The sequence below is a fragment of the Pipistrellus hanaki genome (assembly GCF_964339955.1).
Source record: "Pipistrellus hanaki genome assembly, chromosome: 6".
Lineage (NCBI taxonomy): Eukaryota > Metazoa > Chordata > Mammalia > Chiroptera > Vespertilionidae > Pipistrellus > Pipistrellus hanaki.
This window is the reverse complement of record NC_140508.1, coordinates 47103917-47122211: the sequence shown is the minus strand read 5'-3', so window position 1 is coordinate 47122211 and position 18295 is coordinate 47103917. Positions and strand designations below refer to the sequence as shown.

The 18295-nt window shown below is 33.7% G+C and overlaps 1 protein-coding gene across 1 annotated transcript in view; it reads left to right on the top strand.

The window, feature by feature from the left end:
* CDH19 (cadherin 19) overlaps positions 1-18295 on the top strand; it is a 52480-nt gene that overhangs the window by 16660 nt on the left and 17525 nt on the right. Inside the window, exons 4-7 of the mRNA XM_084888531.1 lie at positions 8675-8794; positions 11745-11909; positions 16070-16254; positions 16912-17165. Coding sequence (XP_084744657.1) covers positions 8675-8794; positions 11745-11909; positions 16070-16254; positions 16912-17165 — 724 coding nt within the window. The remainder of the gene's footprint in view (positions 1-8674; positions 8795-11744; positions 11910-16069; positions 16255-16911; positions 17166-18295) is intronic.

The window sequence follows — 18295 nt, the reverse complement described above, 5'->3', positions numbered from 1 at the left end:
AATTGTCTTATTAAGATATATTCTCAGTCTCCAAAGCAATAGGAAAAAAGTTTAAACATGTTTATTTGAGTGATCTAAGAAATTTCTTAGCTTGTTCATTTTCTGGTTTCTTCAATATAAGAATTTATTTTCCAAGACAAAATATACTTTTGTATTCTAATAAAAAATCTTAACAGATATGCATATAAAAAGAGGAATAGTCCATTTATAAGGCAAAAATTTTTCGTGCATCAAAATCATGGAACAGAAAGCCTACAAACAAAATAAGTAGGTTATGCCCAACCTGGTTTGGCTCAATGGATAGAGCATCAGCCTGTGGTCTGAAGGGTCCCAGGTTGATTCTGGTCAGGGACACATGCCCAGGTTGTGGGCTCGATCCCCTGTAGGGGACATGCAAGAGGCAGCTGATCAATGATTCTCTCTCATCATTGATGTTTCTTTCTCTCACTCCCTCTCCCTTCCTCTCTGAAATAAATAAAAATATATTTAATAAAATAAAATAAAATGAGTAGGTTGAATACCTCTATGAAGCATTATACACTTGTTCTTTTTTAAACTAAATGTTACTTTTATAAATATTTCAAAAATAATAAATGTAGAAAAGAATGTTTTTCAAAAGATATAAGTATTGGATACCTTGGGAATCAGAAATGTCTTTCCAATAGGGGATAATTATAGTGTGGATGTGTAAAATTGTTTCACCTACTCACTGAGTCAGATAATTTTGAAAACACAATATATAATTAAATTAAATATATATAATTTACTAATGTGGTAAACTTAAATATGATTTAATAATGATAATTTAACATTTTGCTTCCATACTCAAAAACTGTTTTACCTTAACATTTGATTCATTAGCCATTGAGTATAAAAAGGTTCATTCCATTATATATTTCCCTGATTTCTTTGTTTTTTTAACCTTCCAGGTAGCAATTTAAAAACATCTTTCTACAGGTATTCAGAACATAGGTCTTTAATTAAAGCATAAACAATTTTAGTTGTGTAATATATATTACAACCAATTATCAATAGGTTTAAAGGACACGTTATTATTGTTCCATTTGGTAGCTAGGCAATGAAACATTATTTATTCCCCCTTACTCTGCCTCTTCCTCCTCTTCCTCCTCCTCCTCCTTTTCCTCTTTCTCTTTCTTTTCTTTAATCATCTCATCCTCCTTCTTCAATAAGCACATATGAATTTAACATGTTCTAGGAACTTTCCTTTGAAACTGTGGATTCAATTGTGAAGGAGATATATAGAGTTAATCACCAGTATGAAACATGTTTTAGTTATAATACAAACAATATCTATTTGAAATAAACAAGATAATATTTGATACTGTATGCTATAAAACTGTTCAGTATGGGAAAAGTATGCTGATGATTAATTGACTGAAAGAAGTGGGGACAAGTTAGCAGGTAAAATTTGAACAGAATGATACAGAGGACAACCATGCCATGTTCTAGGAAAAGCAGTGTGATGAAGATAGCTTTATGAGTATGAGCGTTCTTGGCCTATAGTGAGCATGTGGGTCATGATACTAGATGAGATCCTCGTAGTAGACAATTAATCAGAGATGAGAAAAACATACCTGGTAAATTGACTGCTAAGCAAATGGGAGTTGGCTCGTAAATTAGTATGAATGGGATTGGCCAGTGATATAGGAAGAAGAGAAAGATCTGAGATGGGATGTTGTAATGGAAGAGATCCTCCAACTATGTGGAATGCTGCTATGAGGTTGAATAAAATCAAGATAGCCCTGGTTTTGATTTAACAAGTTGAAGACCCCTAGTGTTTTCAGTAAGAGTAATTTGGTTGAATTTGTGTAACTACATTATGTTGGAAATTATTCTATTGCATGAATGGAAGGAGAAAAGAAAGTTGACAGTTAATTTAGCCACTTTAAATGTGCTGTGCTAAAGGGAGAAAATAGAGATGTGAGGCAGGAGGGAGAAGGATATGAAGTGTAAAGGCAATTTTAAAAATTATTGTTTAATTATTAAGATGGGATATTTAGTAGCATAGTTATATATTATAGGAAATGATGCAAAAGAAGAGTATTTTTGAGGCAAAATAAAAAGAATGTGACTGCTAGAAAACTATTCTTGAGAAGAGAAAGAGTGATGAAATTTAAAGCAATAATAGAGGGGACATATCTAGATAGGATAACAGATTGATTGTTAACAAACTAGGTATAACACATAGTTATTTCTATATAATCAATGATGCCTGAGGCAAAGGCAGGAATTGAGAGCAGAGGGGCAGAATTTTATAGAGAAGAGAGGTACAACACAGGCATTTTAGAGAGTTGAAGAGTGAGCCCACAATGGAATTCCAGTTTGTACAATACAGTATTTGTATCATGGCACCAAGTGTGGTTGATTTGATGGGATCACAAAACATGGGTTTGGTTGTGCAATATGTAGCTATTAACACTTTGCAATTAGAAGTCCTAGTATTGAATACATATTAACCTAGTCATTCTGTATAATTTAATGTAGCATGTAGAAGTGCAAGTAAATATTTCATTACAAGTAAATCCAGGGTTCAGGCTTTGTATGGAATCATACCAAAAACAGTGAGCACTTTTCATATCTGTCCAACGATGGAAGGGGTCAATAGCATAATGGGCAGTTACAACCACAAATACTTTCTAATATGGAAATAGTGGAACACCTCTATTGCTCTGTCAATCATTTTTTTAAATGGTCTCCCTCTGGAAAATGCTTAGTTATTAACTTTGCTTTGAAGGAACTCTTTATATTATATCTATTTTTTCTTTTTTCCCTCAATCTCAATATTTAATTAATGGACAGTGTGGACTTTATTTTATTTGAATATATCAATATCTTCTTTCCATATCCATTGCCATTTAACATGTTTCTGAGTGTTAATTTTGCTTCCAAATTCCTTACATATCTATTTTATCTTTTGTAAAACAACCCATGAAAAATCTTATTCTACATTATCTTTTTTAATAATATATTTTATTGATTTTGTATAGAGAGGAAGGGAGAGAGATAGAGAGTTAGAAACATCAATGAGAGAGAGTCATCGATCAGCTGCCTCTTGCACACCCCCTACTGGGGATATGCCCGCAACCAAGGTACATGCCCTTGACCAGATTCGAACACAGGACCTTTCAGTCCCCAAGCCGACGCTCTATCCATTGAGCCAAACCGGTTTCGGCTACATTATCTTTCTTAAGTAGATTTGTATTATATTAAAGTCTACCACTAATTATTATATTTGAATCCGTACTTTAAATTTAGAACTTGGTAGACTATTAAAAGGAATCTATATTTGAGGATAATAAAAAAAGAAAACCAAGAAAATTATAAACCACGTATTGCTTATTTAACAAGTAATATTCATTTACAAGTAATGATAGGTTGTGCTGATTACATTTACCTTTGAAATGCAGTGTTTTTAAACTAGAACTATCAGGCGGAACTATGATAAAACATTTTGGTTGCTCACTCATCATTCTGGGTTTGCAAATAGTATATTTCTTCCACACAAAAATATAAGATCTAATAGGCCAAGAGTAATATAGTACCTGAGGTTTGGAATGAATAAATAAATGATTGTGTGTATGGACAAGAAGGAAATGCCATCTCATTTTTGAGTGTTATTTGGAGATTCTAAGCTGTAAAGTAATTGCATCTCAAGTATAAACACAGTAAGTATGGGCCAATTAATACTTGCGGATAACTAATAATTATTGTACTGAAAAAATGAGTTCACAGTGAGAAAGAGTGAGCAGATGCATGGATTACCCACCATTTCCATCATGGATTTGATTTCTGAAAATTGCATTTTTACTATATCATCTAATATCTTATTTCTGTTTTTGTTATTGCCAAAAATCACAGATTCAGACTGTATGTCAAGATACTATTGTTTAATTTGTGCTACATGGAATTTGACCATTATACAAGTCAATATGCTCTCAATAAATTTGTTTCAGATTAATCAAAGTGTACCTGTACTAAAAATGAGAGTGAAAATACCTTTCCTGTTAGACAATTTATAACTTCATTCTAAGAAAAGGTTGTTAATATTTTTACTACTGAATTTAAAACAAAAACATTGCATATAAAAATAAATGAGCCATTTTGAAATCTACAGTTCAAATATTGTCATTCAAGCACTATATTAAACTATAGTGTGCTGTTTGTTTAGTAAATATTTTATGAATGCAAACTTTACTTCTTAACTTTCTTGCCACAGGTAGCTGACTTCTCTGTTTCTTACATGATGTCTAAACTAGTCTGCATATCAAAATTTATCACTCTTTTCTATTTTTATGTTTGAATGCCCCCCATAATCACTAGAAGATGAAGCATTCTGTGTGAAATATGAGACATCACCATCTAATACAGTTTTGTTACAAACATTCAACAACATTTGAGTGAGAATCATTCAATCCTTCATTAAATTTCTGGTCTATACTAGTCCATATAAATCAACATTGACAGAATTACACTATTCTTACGTTAGATTTTATTCTTGAAGGATAAATAAGTCTATAGTGTTGGGAATATAATTGATGCTATCAATAATGCTTGTAATCTTCAAGAAGTTTTAGCACTTATTAGCATTATCACACAAAGCATAATTCATATGTAAGTGCTCACATAGAATACATAGTATATATTAACATACCATTACTTCATTATAATTTTCTATTTGTATTATAACAAATAAAAAGTATGTCAGCAAATGAAGATTTTTGAGAGTACTAGACTATAATTTTTCTCTCAAGCACGGATACAAGTGTACATCTTGTGTGACATGCATAACAATACATTTTTGCAATACAGTGTGTGAAAAATAGGCGAAGTCAAATATCTCTTAAACTTATTATCATAAAGTTTTTTTGCGGAAAAATAGCTCTGAAGATTCAAAAGCTAGCTGGAAAGGCAAAACTGATTTTAAATTTGCATTTTTGAAGAAGTCTCTCAAGGTTAATATTGGCAGACAATAGCAACTCTCAAAGTGATAATAGAACCCAGAATTATTCTGTTGAATATTTGTATGATTCTTAGAGAATAATTTTTGTACTTAAACTTTTGTTCACTAAAATTAATGGATAAAAAGGGGTTTAAGAGACTCTTTAGACAGCAAATACAATTGTTTGCTCTTACAAATGATATAGCTGATCAAGCGAATGCTACTCCATTCAGAAATGCATGCTGCCCTAGGCACCCTCACTCTCCAAGAGAAGACTGGTTTGTATTCACTTCTAACTCACTTTCAAGGACTTGGCCCACCTAAGCTCTTAAGATTTAATTCTAATCATGGGATGGTGTCTTAGGATGAAATAGTAGGTGTTAAGGGTGAGGCAATTTAATATACACATATCTCTTCTGGGAAATTGTTGCTTTTCTTTATACATAATCCTGGGGTCATTTTATATTGTTACAGGTGTTCTGAAGTAGGGCAATTCTATGTCCAGTTTTACCCAGAACAGCTCTGCTTCACCCTATTTTATTTCAGGAATTTTCCTGAAAACATTTGTCCTTAATTTTTTATTTTTGTTTTCCCCCCCACCATTTTAATTAAATTTATTTGGGTGACATTGATTAATAAAAGTTTATAGGTTTCACTTGTATAATCCTATGATACATTATCCGTATATTGCATTGTGTGTTTACCACCCAAAGTTTACCAGCTTTTATTTTTTTAAATAATACTAGTAGTAGGTGCACTGCAATAAGCTAGAGTGAATTTGGCAGATATCTACTTTTTGCTTGTAGCTTCTTCCATGGGGTATGAGAAATAATCGTGTGTTAGAAAATCTAAGGCTTTATTACAAAGAATTTATTTTGGTCAACAACTAACCATAAAATGATTTTGACTATTATTTCTGAAGCCACATACATATAGTCTAGTTCTGCAACCTAGGAACAGAAAACTCCCATGGAAAGAAAAGAAATGGAAACAATGAGAAGCTGTAGGGGTAGTAAATGGATGTTTCAAAAAAAGAGTAGTTAAAAGAACATCTTGCCCAATAAAAACTGAATCGGTGGTTCCTAAGAAGGCTTTTGTTGAAATAACTTCACAATCACTACAATAATTTATTATTATTTACTTATTTAGATGTAATTTTGTTTATTTTTTTAAATATATTTTTTACAGAGAGGAAGAGAGAGGAATAGAGAGTTAGAAACATCAATGAGAGAGAATCATCAATCAGCTGCCTTTTGCACACCCGCTACTGGGGATGTGCCCACAACCAAGGTACATGCGCTTGACCAGAATCGAACCTGGGACCTTTCAGTCTGCAGGCCGTCACTCTATCCCCTGAGCCAAACCAGTTTCGGCTAGATGTAATTTTAATATTACATTGTGTAAGATTAAGATGCATGATGTGTTGATTTCATATATTTATATATTCCCCTATACTTACCACTGTAGCATTAGCTAACATCTGCATCATGTCACATAGTTATCATTTCTTTTTATAGTGAAACCTTTAAGTTTTAGTCTCTCAGAAGCTTTGAATTTTATAAAATAATATATTGATGATAATCACTATGTTATGAATTTCTACAGAATTATATTTTAAATGCAATTTTGTACTTTTTGATCAAAATCTCCCCAATTTCCCCACTCTCAGCCCCTGGTAACCAGCAACCCTCTCTGTTTTTATAGGTTCAGCTTCTTTAGATTTCACATATGATATTAAGTAATATTTGTCTTTCTTTGTCTGACTTCTCTTCCTTATTTTAATGCTCTTAAGGTCCATAAATGGTGTCATAAATGGAAGAAGTAAGTTTTAAAACACTTACTTCTTAGCTATTTGAAACAATCTTAGCTATTTTTGCTCAGTGGGTAGAGCATTGGCTTGCAGACTGAAGAGTCCTGGATTTAATTCTGGTCCAGGGCACATGACTGGGTTGTAGGCTCATTCCCCAGGGGGTATGCAGGAGGCATACTGTCAGGGCCAGCCTGATGCTTGAACCAGGCTGAGGTAGGGAGGTGGGAATTGAGAAAAGAAAGAAAGACAGGAAAGTGGGATCAGAAGGGTTGCGAGCCATTGACAGACTGCAGCAGCTTTATTAACTGTGTAATGCCTTTTATACACAAACACTTGAATAGGAGGTCTGTCAAAATAAATGTACTCTTTGTTCCTTTTAATCTCTAAGGGAGAGGTAGAGCAGAAAAGCAAATTCTCAGTACAGCAAATCTCAGTAAATAGTTAGACTTCTTAGTAAGCCATGAAAGGTTCCTCTCATTCTACAAAGGTTGCTCTCATTCTATGGATAGTCGCCACCCAAACAAGTCTGGGAAAACTGTGTGGGTAGGGGACCAAGCCTTGCTAGTCTCTTCAGGTGCAAGGACCATGTCAGCTTACACCCGGTCTCCAACAGCAAATGTACAATGACTCATCATTGATGTTTCTATCTCTCTCTCCCTTTCCCTTCCTCTCTGAAATCAATAAAAATATATTTCAAAAAATAAAACACTTGAAACAAATGTGTGTACGTTTTGAGTACTTGTACAGTATAAAACAAGTGTTAAATAACTAATATCAATACTAAGACAAAACAGCAAATATATATATAATATATATATATATATATATATATATATATATATATATAAAAGCCCAGCAACTAAACCTCAAAGTGACCAGTTTTTATGACACTCACTGACCACCAGGGGGTAGATGCTTAACACAGGAGCTGCCCCCTGGTGGTCAATGCGCTCCCATAGTGGGAGCACTGCTCAGCTGACCAGGATGAATGGCTGCTCAGAGGGCAGGTCTACAAACTGGGATGAGCAGCGCTCCCACATGCGCTGTTCCCTGCAGGCCACACACCCCCACCACCACCACCAGTGCACCGGGCCTCTAGTTACATGTAATTAAGGGATATGGTAAAGTTTCAAAAGTTTTATTACTGAAGAATACAAGGGCTTTCTATTACAATGTTTCAGTTTCCAAAATTAGAAAACTAAAAACACATGATGCTAGTCGCAAAAAAAAAAAAAAAAAAAATCACAAAGACTACTTGACTTTGTGCTATTTGTGTTAACATTCTTATTGACACAGAACATCATAAATCAATAAATGCAAATTTTCAAAAAGGCCCATAATGCTAGATTCCAACAAATTTAAGTTGAGCATTAATTTTAAATATACAAGTACTTATTTTTCATATATCTGTTAATTACTACTGGATTTTAATGATAATGCTTACTTATCAGTATCTAGTAGATTTTGCTTTGCATTAAAAATAGAAGTTCTTTAAACAAGTAGGGAGTTTATAGAAGGAAATTAAACAGGCAAAATAGTTATACCTGTCCTCAACTTGATATTTCCAGCTTAGTTAAGTAATATTTATTAAAATTCCATCAACATTCTCCAATTTTTGAGGTGCTGATCACACCATGATTTTTGAAGGGAAGTGTTTCCAAATTGTTTTTTATTTCTCTGCTAATAACACACCTTTGAAAATCCTGACTCACACATTATAATGTATTGTTCAATGGTTGCAGTTAATTATGTCACAGGCATAGGTGTTTAAAATTCTACATTGTATGAGATTATATCCTCTTGTCTATATAGAAATTATACATGGTTTTGAAATTTAGAACAACGATGTAGACTAGTCTTGGGTTGTATATCATCATTGTACTAACTGTTTACTTTCTCTTTAGGGACATTAATCATCCAGGTGACAGCAAGTGATGCTGATGATCCTTTATGTAATAATAATGCTCGTCTGGTGTATGAGTTACTACAAGGTCAACCATATTTCTCCATTGAACCAACAACAGGTATTTCTACATGAAACCAAGTGCAATTCAGCATAATTCTAAATAGCAAATACAACAGGAAAAATTCTCAGCTTACAAACATGTTGTATTGCAGTCCTGTTATTATACAAAAAATAATATAAAATAAATAAATGGGTTGTACTTTAAACATTTAGTCATTTTCTAGTATGTTAAATGATTTTTCTAAGGCTGAAAGATTGGACTCCACACACTCATACCACAAATGGTTTGTGTGTGGGGCATAAGACATATGTAAGGATTCTTGCAAATCAATTTGAAAATGACAGATAACACAATTCAAAATATGAGGAAAAGAACTTTATAAGCAGTTGAAAAAAATGTTGATATAAAAAAGCCTACAATCATATTAAAAATGCTCACCTCATTACTCATCATGGAAATGCAAACTAAAACCTCAATGAGATACACCAAAAACCCAACCAGAATGACTAATATTAAGCATGAATTTACAGCTGGATTGTAGGAATTGATATAAGTCATTTGCTTTCAAAAATTTATTTCTACATTTTATGTATTTTTATTTAGATTTAAATATTTATATATTAAGATTGCTTTTCCAATTTTCATTAATCAATTGAATACTTTATGAAATAAATAAGACATTTTTCTCTTCTTTTAAATATGTCAATTGAATGCAAAAGAGTTATATGACACTAATTTATTTTAAAAATATTGATTGCCATGTCCAAAGCAAAGATTAAGCTCATATAAATCCTGCCTTTAAGAGCTTATAGTGTCTAAAAATAGAAAACCAAGAAACAAAAATAAAACAAACAAGTACATAGCTTACTGCCAGGAATGTGGCAAGTTTCAAAAGAAGGAAAATTCTATACTTGTTGTAAGAGGCAAATTATTATTTTCATTTGGTAACAAGAAAAGCTTAAAAGAATTAGAGCATTCTATTGGACTTTTAAACATATCTTATCAATTCACTCAATTAGCAAATATTAAATATATCAGCCTTTCTTTCTCAGTCAGGGTTTCTTAAGAGAATCAGATTCAGAAAAACCACTTGAGTGACTCTATTTTTAATTCTATCAGGGATGGTACCTAGCTTCTAGTCTTTGGGATGCACACGACAAAAGCTATTTTAATACTTTCAGTGGATTCCTTAAAGACATTAGGTTTTAATTCCCTAACACAATTTTGGTTGAGGAGGGTCAGCTGTGTTAACAGGCATTGTGCAATATACTGGATTTATGATATTACACCCTGAAACATTATAACAAAGACAGGGAAAGAACATGAATTCCTTCCTTGGAACTTACAAATGTATATTAAATATGTTGAATACTCATGAATACATACACTCAGTTTGTGAATATTATTATTAGGTGAAACAAACAAGATCCAATAAGAAAGAGTGAGGACTACTTTATATTGGGTGGTCAAGACAGAATAACCTGAAACAAGAATGCAAAGCTGAGCCTGTGGCAGAGTGTGAAGGGCATGGAAGGGCATTCCAGGTTATGGAATGTAAGAGACATTCCTGAGATGGGAGCGTGTTGAAGCTCTTAGTCCAGAGGCCAGTGTAGAAAAGCACAGGGCAGGAGAGTAGAAAATGAGGTGTCTGAAGAACAGACATGTGCTGGGTCATACTGGGGCTTCTTGACCATGTTAAGCACTGTCTTTGTTCCCAATTCTCACTATTTTCTAAAAATATATTGAGCAAGTTAGCTAAAGCTGTGGATTGTATTAAAGGAGCAGAGGTGGAATGGTCAGCAAGACAGATGAGAGCCAAAAACAATGAAGCTGTAAATTTCAGCATGGATAAGAGGCTCTGGGTATATATTATATATACTTTCTGCAGTCTGAAGGTGAGAAGAAAAATTGAAAATAAAGGCAAAGTTCATGGAAGCCCCCCACATGGCGAGTGAAGGCCTCTATATGTTCCTCTCACTCACTGATGTACTGATCTCTACATCTTTGGATATATCATAGCATACATGAGAAGCTCAAATACTATTCTCCTTTGCTGATATGAAACAATTCTCTCTTGAGTTACATATAGGGAGATACTAGCAGCATCTATTTAAATATTCATTGGTTTTCATACTGATTCACGTAATAGATTATGGATGTGAAATACTCTATCCACAGTTAAATCCTCTCACAATGTAGCTATTTATCTTCCTTAAAAAAATAGGCACACAAACACACACACACACAAAACCTGGTATCACAATTTTTTTTAAAAGCATTCCTTTTTCCAGACTCATTTGAGGTTTGGCCATTCTTTTTCCTGAGTTTTATTACATGTTCCCCAAATCTTTAGGACTGCATTCCCTGTCCTATAAACTGCTGACATTTTTTTCTAGGTTTTATTCAGTGATGATTTTTTTCCACTAAATGCCTTCCTAGATAGTGGACATGTATTGCCATATTCATCATGGTTCATCTTGAATTTGAATAGCTGTGCGTGTGTTCATCTCTATTGGATTATGAATAATAGTCAGAAACCAATCTTTCTTTATTCAACATGACTCAAAATAGATATCACAGGTGCACAATATGTTTTACATACATTTGGTATTGTAATTTACACATTTATCCATAATAACCTAACTTATTCCAAGTTAAGCAGAAAAGTTAATTGTAGCACACTAATATTATGTTAGAGAAGGCAGCAGAAAATAGATTGAGGTAAAAATAATACAGTCTTCTTCTGTACCTGTGGGTTACCATACAATGGAATTTTATTAAGGGTCTACTACTCTCCTTAATATTGTGATGACCCATGAAAGTCTAGGTAGAATTGTTGTTTAATTTACTATTATTGTTATTCTTTTACCTAGAGCCATGTCTGGAACATTGTAGAAGTTCAAAATGTGTCAAAAGAATGATAATATAGTTGAATTATTGAAATTAGCTAGGAATATATCATGGTTACTAATAAAATAATAATTGGAGTTTATCACATTTTTTAAAGGAGTTATAAGAACATCTTCTAAAATGGATAGAGAGCTGCAAGATTCATACTGGGTGATTGTTCAAGCCAAAGACAGGATTGGTCTGCCCGGAGCACTGTCTGGAACAACGAGGGTATTAATTACACTTTCGGATATTAATGACAACATACCTACATTTAAAACAGGTAAGCAGAAAGCATCTTGAATTCTTATTATACCATAATTTAAGTCTGTTGAATATATACAGGTATTAGTGTGCATTCTAAAAGCACTGCTACAGCACTAAGATTATATGAAATAAATTTAATTGTTCTAAGACATGCCTATTTTAATTAGCATCAAAAGTCAAATACAAATGAACAAGTAATGTGTTATTTTTCAATTGCTTCTCTAACCAATCACCACAAACTTCATGTCTTAACACTAACTTATTATTATTATTATTTTTAAGATGTCTAATATGCCTGTCAGCAGGCCAAGTAGGATTTTGCAAAATATGTCTGCAGGGCTGCCCTCCTTTCTGTGGGTTTGAGGGCAGAACATATTTCCTTGGATATGGGTGTTGCCAGAATTCAGTTATTGTGTTTGTAGGATAAAAGTCTCTGTTTCTTTAATGGCTGTCAACTGAAGGACATGCTTAGCTCCTAGACGCCTTTTTTGGATTTTGTGCATGGCCACAGATCTCGGAAGCACCAAAGGGTGTCATATCCTCCTCTAACTGCTGCCACACTTTTATTTCTTTTTCTACTTTTAAGAACACATGTGAGTACATTGGGACCACTTGGATAAACCAAGACTCTGTTCACATTTAAGTTCACTGATTAGCAACCTAAATTCCATCTAAAACCTTAATTCCCTATTGCATGTTTTCGGGGGTATTACGACACAAATAACTTTGGGAATCATTCTTCTACCTACTACCAGGAACAATTTAAAATGAGTATATCGCCCTGACCGGTTTTGCTCAATGGATAGAGTGTCGGCCTGCAGACTGAAGGATCCCAGGTTCAATTCCGGTCAAGGGCATGTACCTTGGTTGCTGGCACATCCCCACTGGGGATGTGCATAAGGCAGCTGATTGATGTTTCTCTCTCATTGATGTTTCTACTCTCTATCCCTCTCCCTGCCTCTTTGTAAAAAATCAATAATATATATATATATATATATATATATATATATATATATATAAATATTTTTTTAAAAAAATAAATAAAATAAAATGAGTATATCTATTTTTAATTTTTTTTTTTTTTAGCAGAAAAGATCACAGCTACTCTAAGAATTTAAGTAGTAAGTACAAATTAAATCACATGGTGTACTTCAGAAGAAATTCTTATGACATTCCTAGGAGGAACTTATTTTCTAAGGAGTTTCTTTTTCAGTGAATACTTTCTTAGCCTCAGAAATAAATTTGCAAGCATTTCCATAAATCATGAGAAAATCACACACACACACACACACACACACACACACACACTCCTAAATAATGCAGACACTACTCAGTGAAGATAATTTGCACCAGGTCCATGGTTAACAGATTTTCTGAACTTTTGAGAAATATTAGAATTCTGAATTTTTATTTCTGTGCCATCATCCAATTTTAAATTGTGTTTATTAAATGTAGCTACTGTGTTTTCTTTTAAATGGAAATTATACATATTCGGGGTGTACAACATGATGTTTTGATATATATGTAGTGAAATCATTACTGCAAACTAACCTGTCCATCTCCACACACTGGTGGATGTGCGTGTGCGTGTGCATGTGCGTGTGCATGTGCGTGTGCTTGTGTGTGTGTGTGTGCTTGTGTGTTGAGAGCAATTGAGAGATATATACTCTCATAAAATTTAGTTACCAAGTACAATATAATCTTACCTAATAATAGAGAAACATGTAAATTGATCATACCTCTGCCACACACATAGCCAATCAGAGTGAGTATGCAAATTAATCCAATAAAAATGGCAGTTAATTTGCATACATACCTGGGTCTGGGGAACCTTCTTGGTACCCAGGTCACTCCCAGCTGGCCATCTAGTGGAGGTTTTAGGCTTGGGAAGGGGCCAAGACTGGGATTGGAGGGAAGGGGAAAAATAAATGGAAACATCCTCAGGTGAGGATAAAAAGAAAAGTAAAGAAAGAAATGTCATATTCTATGAAGGACGCATCTTGAAAATGCTTAAAGAAAGTTGTCATTTTTTTTTCATGGTTAAGAGAATGGAGTCTGTGTTGATGAAAATACCTTGGCAGCTGTGGTGACTGGCAGTGGCTACAGCAGCAGGGTGATGGGGCTGCTACCTTCCCTTGACCAGCCCAGTCGTCTCTGGAAAAAGAGGCCAGACTGTGGCTTAGGTCAGCTCCCAATGGGAAGCAGGCCTAAGCCATCAGTAGGACATCTGCTGAGGGCTCCCAGTATGTGAGAAGGGGCAGGCTGGGCTGCTGGACCCGCCCCAGTGCATGAATTTTGTGCATCGGGCCCCTGGTTAACTATAATCACCATGATCTACATTTCTAAAGCTCATTTCTAGATTTTTAAAATTTATTCATCCTACATCATTGCAAGTTTTCACCCTTTGCAAGTTTTCACTCTTATGAGTCAATAAAAGCTCCTCTTCAGATGGAATGTAGGCAGTGGAGTAGCAGTTTGTGACCTTCATCTCCTCATTATGAATTGTATTGTGTTGTGACTCCACAACATGAATATGCCCTAAAGGCAAGAAGACAATGTCCAAATAAATCTGAAATGCTGAGAACTTTATAAAATAATTGGCGTATAATAAATGTAGAGAAATGGTGGCTGAATTCATTGAATAAATCTTGCCTACATTTAATTTATTTATGGGTAAAAAAAAGCAAGTTTAAGACTAGACGGAAGAGAGCTCTCAATGAAGCATGTTACGACAGAAAATCCTCCAAACTTCAGCTGATTTTTTAGTTTTTAAACCAATATTGATCAATTATTAAAAAACTGAAATAATCATTTTAAATCCTCTTAGTTACCCAGAATCCTAAGGGGCAATGATAGTTTAGTAACTTCAATTGAATGTGAGTGTGGAAGTATGATTCTAATGCCATAAAGTCACCTCATTCTTCAAAATGATTTCCCTATTCCCATCCCACACCATAATCATTTGAAAATGTGTGTATTGACTATTCTTACAAAAGAGACACATGCTGGTCTCCTTACTCTTGTTTGAGTTACTCTCCTTTGTTGCTATCCCATTGCACTCCTTGTAAAGCATTTTTTGTCCAAAATATTTTTTGAAAGTATGAAAAACAGCACAATGTGTTATCAAATTGTTTAAAGCATATGCTTGCAGGTTTAGTGCAGTGTCACTCTGGTCTCTAGATTAATTTGTTGACAATTTTTTAATTTGTGCAATCAAATAAAAATTATTTTCATTTCCCCACAATGAAATAAACACTGAAGTATAGTTAAACTGTTATCTCCTCCCCAGTGAAATATTAGCAACTTTTAAATAACATTTCCTTTGCTTAAAAATAAAGGGACATATTACAAGGTGATGTATGAAGTGACTTACCTTATGCTTCTAAGAAGATCAAGAATCCCTTTAAAGAAAATTACACTGCATAGGTTATTTTTTAATTCTAAGAAGTTTGATTCTTTAGAATATTAACATATATGATTCTTTCCTATATTTAAGCATATATTACAAATAATAATATATAAATTGCTAGTTCACTACCAGTTTTTAATTTTTTGATATTTTTGCAAGATTGTTCTGTCAGATAAGGAAAAGAGCTTCGTTATTTCTATTTATTATCTCTGCATTCCAAGTATAATTGTTATTATTTTGTTATGGCTAAAGCAGTAGGGTCATTTAATTTAAACCCAGATTTTCCACTATATCCACTTTCCAAAATATTAAGGATCCAACTTTCTTTTTTCACTTCCACTATGTTTAATGGAATTTAGGCTCAACATCTCCAAATCAAACCATCACACTTAGAACTCAACTATTTTCTTTTAGTCTCTCCCATCTTTAATTCATGCTTACATTTATGGGTAATTTTAGGTATCAGAATGCTTGAGTGAAATTTGAAAACTCTTTTTATCAAATTTAATCTGGGATAGTTGAAGGGTAAAATAAAAAAATAAATCCATGAATATTAAGAAAGTATTTATATGAATAGAAATTTGAAAGTTATATGTAATAGTAATAGAACTTTCTAAGATATATTTAAGGGACAATAATAGATGCTGAATTATATTATTAAGGAACTTCAGATTATAAAAATAGAATGTGGAAAGATATGCATGGAATTTTCTACAATTGGGAGAGTCTTATGTTAATACAAAGTACCTTGAATTTTGTTTTTAAAGGCTTATACCGCATGAATGTCTCCGAATCTGCACCCATTGGTACTTCTGTAGGAATAATCATGGCACAAGATAGGGACATAGGAGAGAATGCAGAAATGGATTACAGCATTGAAAATGATGATTCACAAACATTCGACATCATTACCAATAATGAGACCCAAGAAGGCATCGTTATACTGAAAAAGGTAGATATATTAAAATTATTTGCTCTGCAAAATAGTGTAAAATCAAATCAGAAAAACATGATTATATTGGATAGGCAATTAGTTTTGCCTTATTAGGTAATTGAAATGAGAGCCTGTGCTTTATGATTTAGGGAGACAAGGTATTTAGTGACGAGATTTACTTATTATATTGCTTCTATTTATATGTAGAACATATTTCAAAATTTCAAATAGAGGACGAACTTTTTGAAAAGATCTTAAAATGCAGGAAATTAATTCTTAATTCTATAAGATACATTTGCCCAGAAATGTATAATTTTAACCTAAATTTTAAAAATATATATAGTTATTATCCTGAAATATTTTGTAATAGATAAAAATAGCAAAGTACAAGTAGGGAATTGCTGTGCAACTGCTTAATAATAATATCAGTGGGATCCAGTAGATAAAAAGTAAAACCAATATGCAGATCATGAAACATAGAAACCTACATTATCTTATTAACCAATGTCACCCTAATAAATTTAATAAAAGGAAAAAAAAAAAGAACAACCTAAGGGGGTGAAAAAGTGTAACCCAACTGAAACTGAGATTATGTAACAACAAAAACGTTCTTTTTCTAAGTAATGTGGTGGGTTACTGAAGTCATTTCTTTTTGTACACTGTATTTCTTTGTAGAAAGTGGATTATGAGCAACAGGCCTACTATCATGTTAGAGCAAAAGTTAAAAACCGCCATGTTGACGAGCAGCTCAAGAAGTATCACACTGTGGCTTCCACCACTCTTATTAGGGTCCGGGTGGAAGATGAAGATGAACCTCCTGTCTTCCTCCTCCCGTATTACGTATTGGAGATCTTTGAAGAAAGCCCACAGGGATCGCTGGTGGGCGTGGTCTCCGCCACAGATCCAGATGAAAACAGATGTCCTATCAGGTATGTCTGGAAGGCCAATGTTGCAGTAATGAACGAATGAACACAGATTGGCTTAAATATAAGATGTGAATGTAACAAAGATATGTATATATTTCTCTGCATAGTACTTATCAAATTTAGCAACATTTTAGACAATGTACAATAAGTGACCTCATTATTGCTAAATAAGCAATTGCAAACATGCAAGAAATAGGCTGTCACCATCTAAAATTGGATGCAACCAACTCCATTAAGTGGGGTAAGGAGGTGAGGGTGCCCAGTCGAAGAAGAAACAACGCTGATCTAAATGTGGTGTATTTAAATATTGTTTAAATAAAATAATATTCAAAAAATGTAGAAAGCACCCTAGCTGGTTTGGCTCAGTAGATAGAGCAGCAACCTGCACACTGAAAGGTCCCAGGTTAGATTCTGGTCAAGGGTACATGCCTACGTTGTGGGATTGATCCCCAGTAGGGGACGTGCAGGAGGCAGCCAATCAATGATTCTCTCTCATCATTGATGTTTCTATTCCTCCTTCCCTTTCCCTTCCTCTCTGAAATCAATAAAGATATATATTTTTTAAATGTAGAAATATTTTTATAGGATATCACTTAAAGAAGTAAAAATGAAATAAGTCTAATTGGTTAGAAATAAATATCTGTGTTAGATGTAAACTGTACTTGCCACTATTAAACTAGTTTGTTACATTCATGTACTCAATTTTCTTCTTTAGTTTTTTTAGTATTCACATTGTAGGCCTGATTAGATATAAAAGCAAAATCTATTACATGTTTTCTTAATCATCTATTTTCCACACTTTAGAAAATTTCACAAACTTTCCTGTATGTATGACAATACTGGCTATGCTATGCGTTTTGGGGCATGGGAGGTGGGATGGATACAGAGAGGAAGAGTTTCTTTGCATTTGTGAGACAGAGCAATGCTCCCAGTTTTCCACAGTAACTACTAATAAAAACCACCTCCTAATTTGTAGATATAGTTCTTATTTAGTTATAGTAATTTTAGGAAAAATATGTCTATTAGAGGCCCAGTGCACAGATTCATGCACATGGAAAGGAAATTAATTAGAAGGTGGCCAGTGGGGCTGGACTGGGTAAGACGGGCCAGACATGCCCTGGAGCCAACCTCCT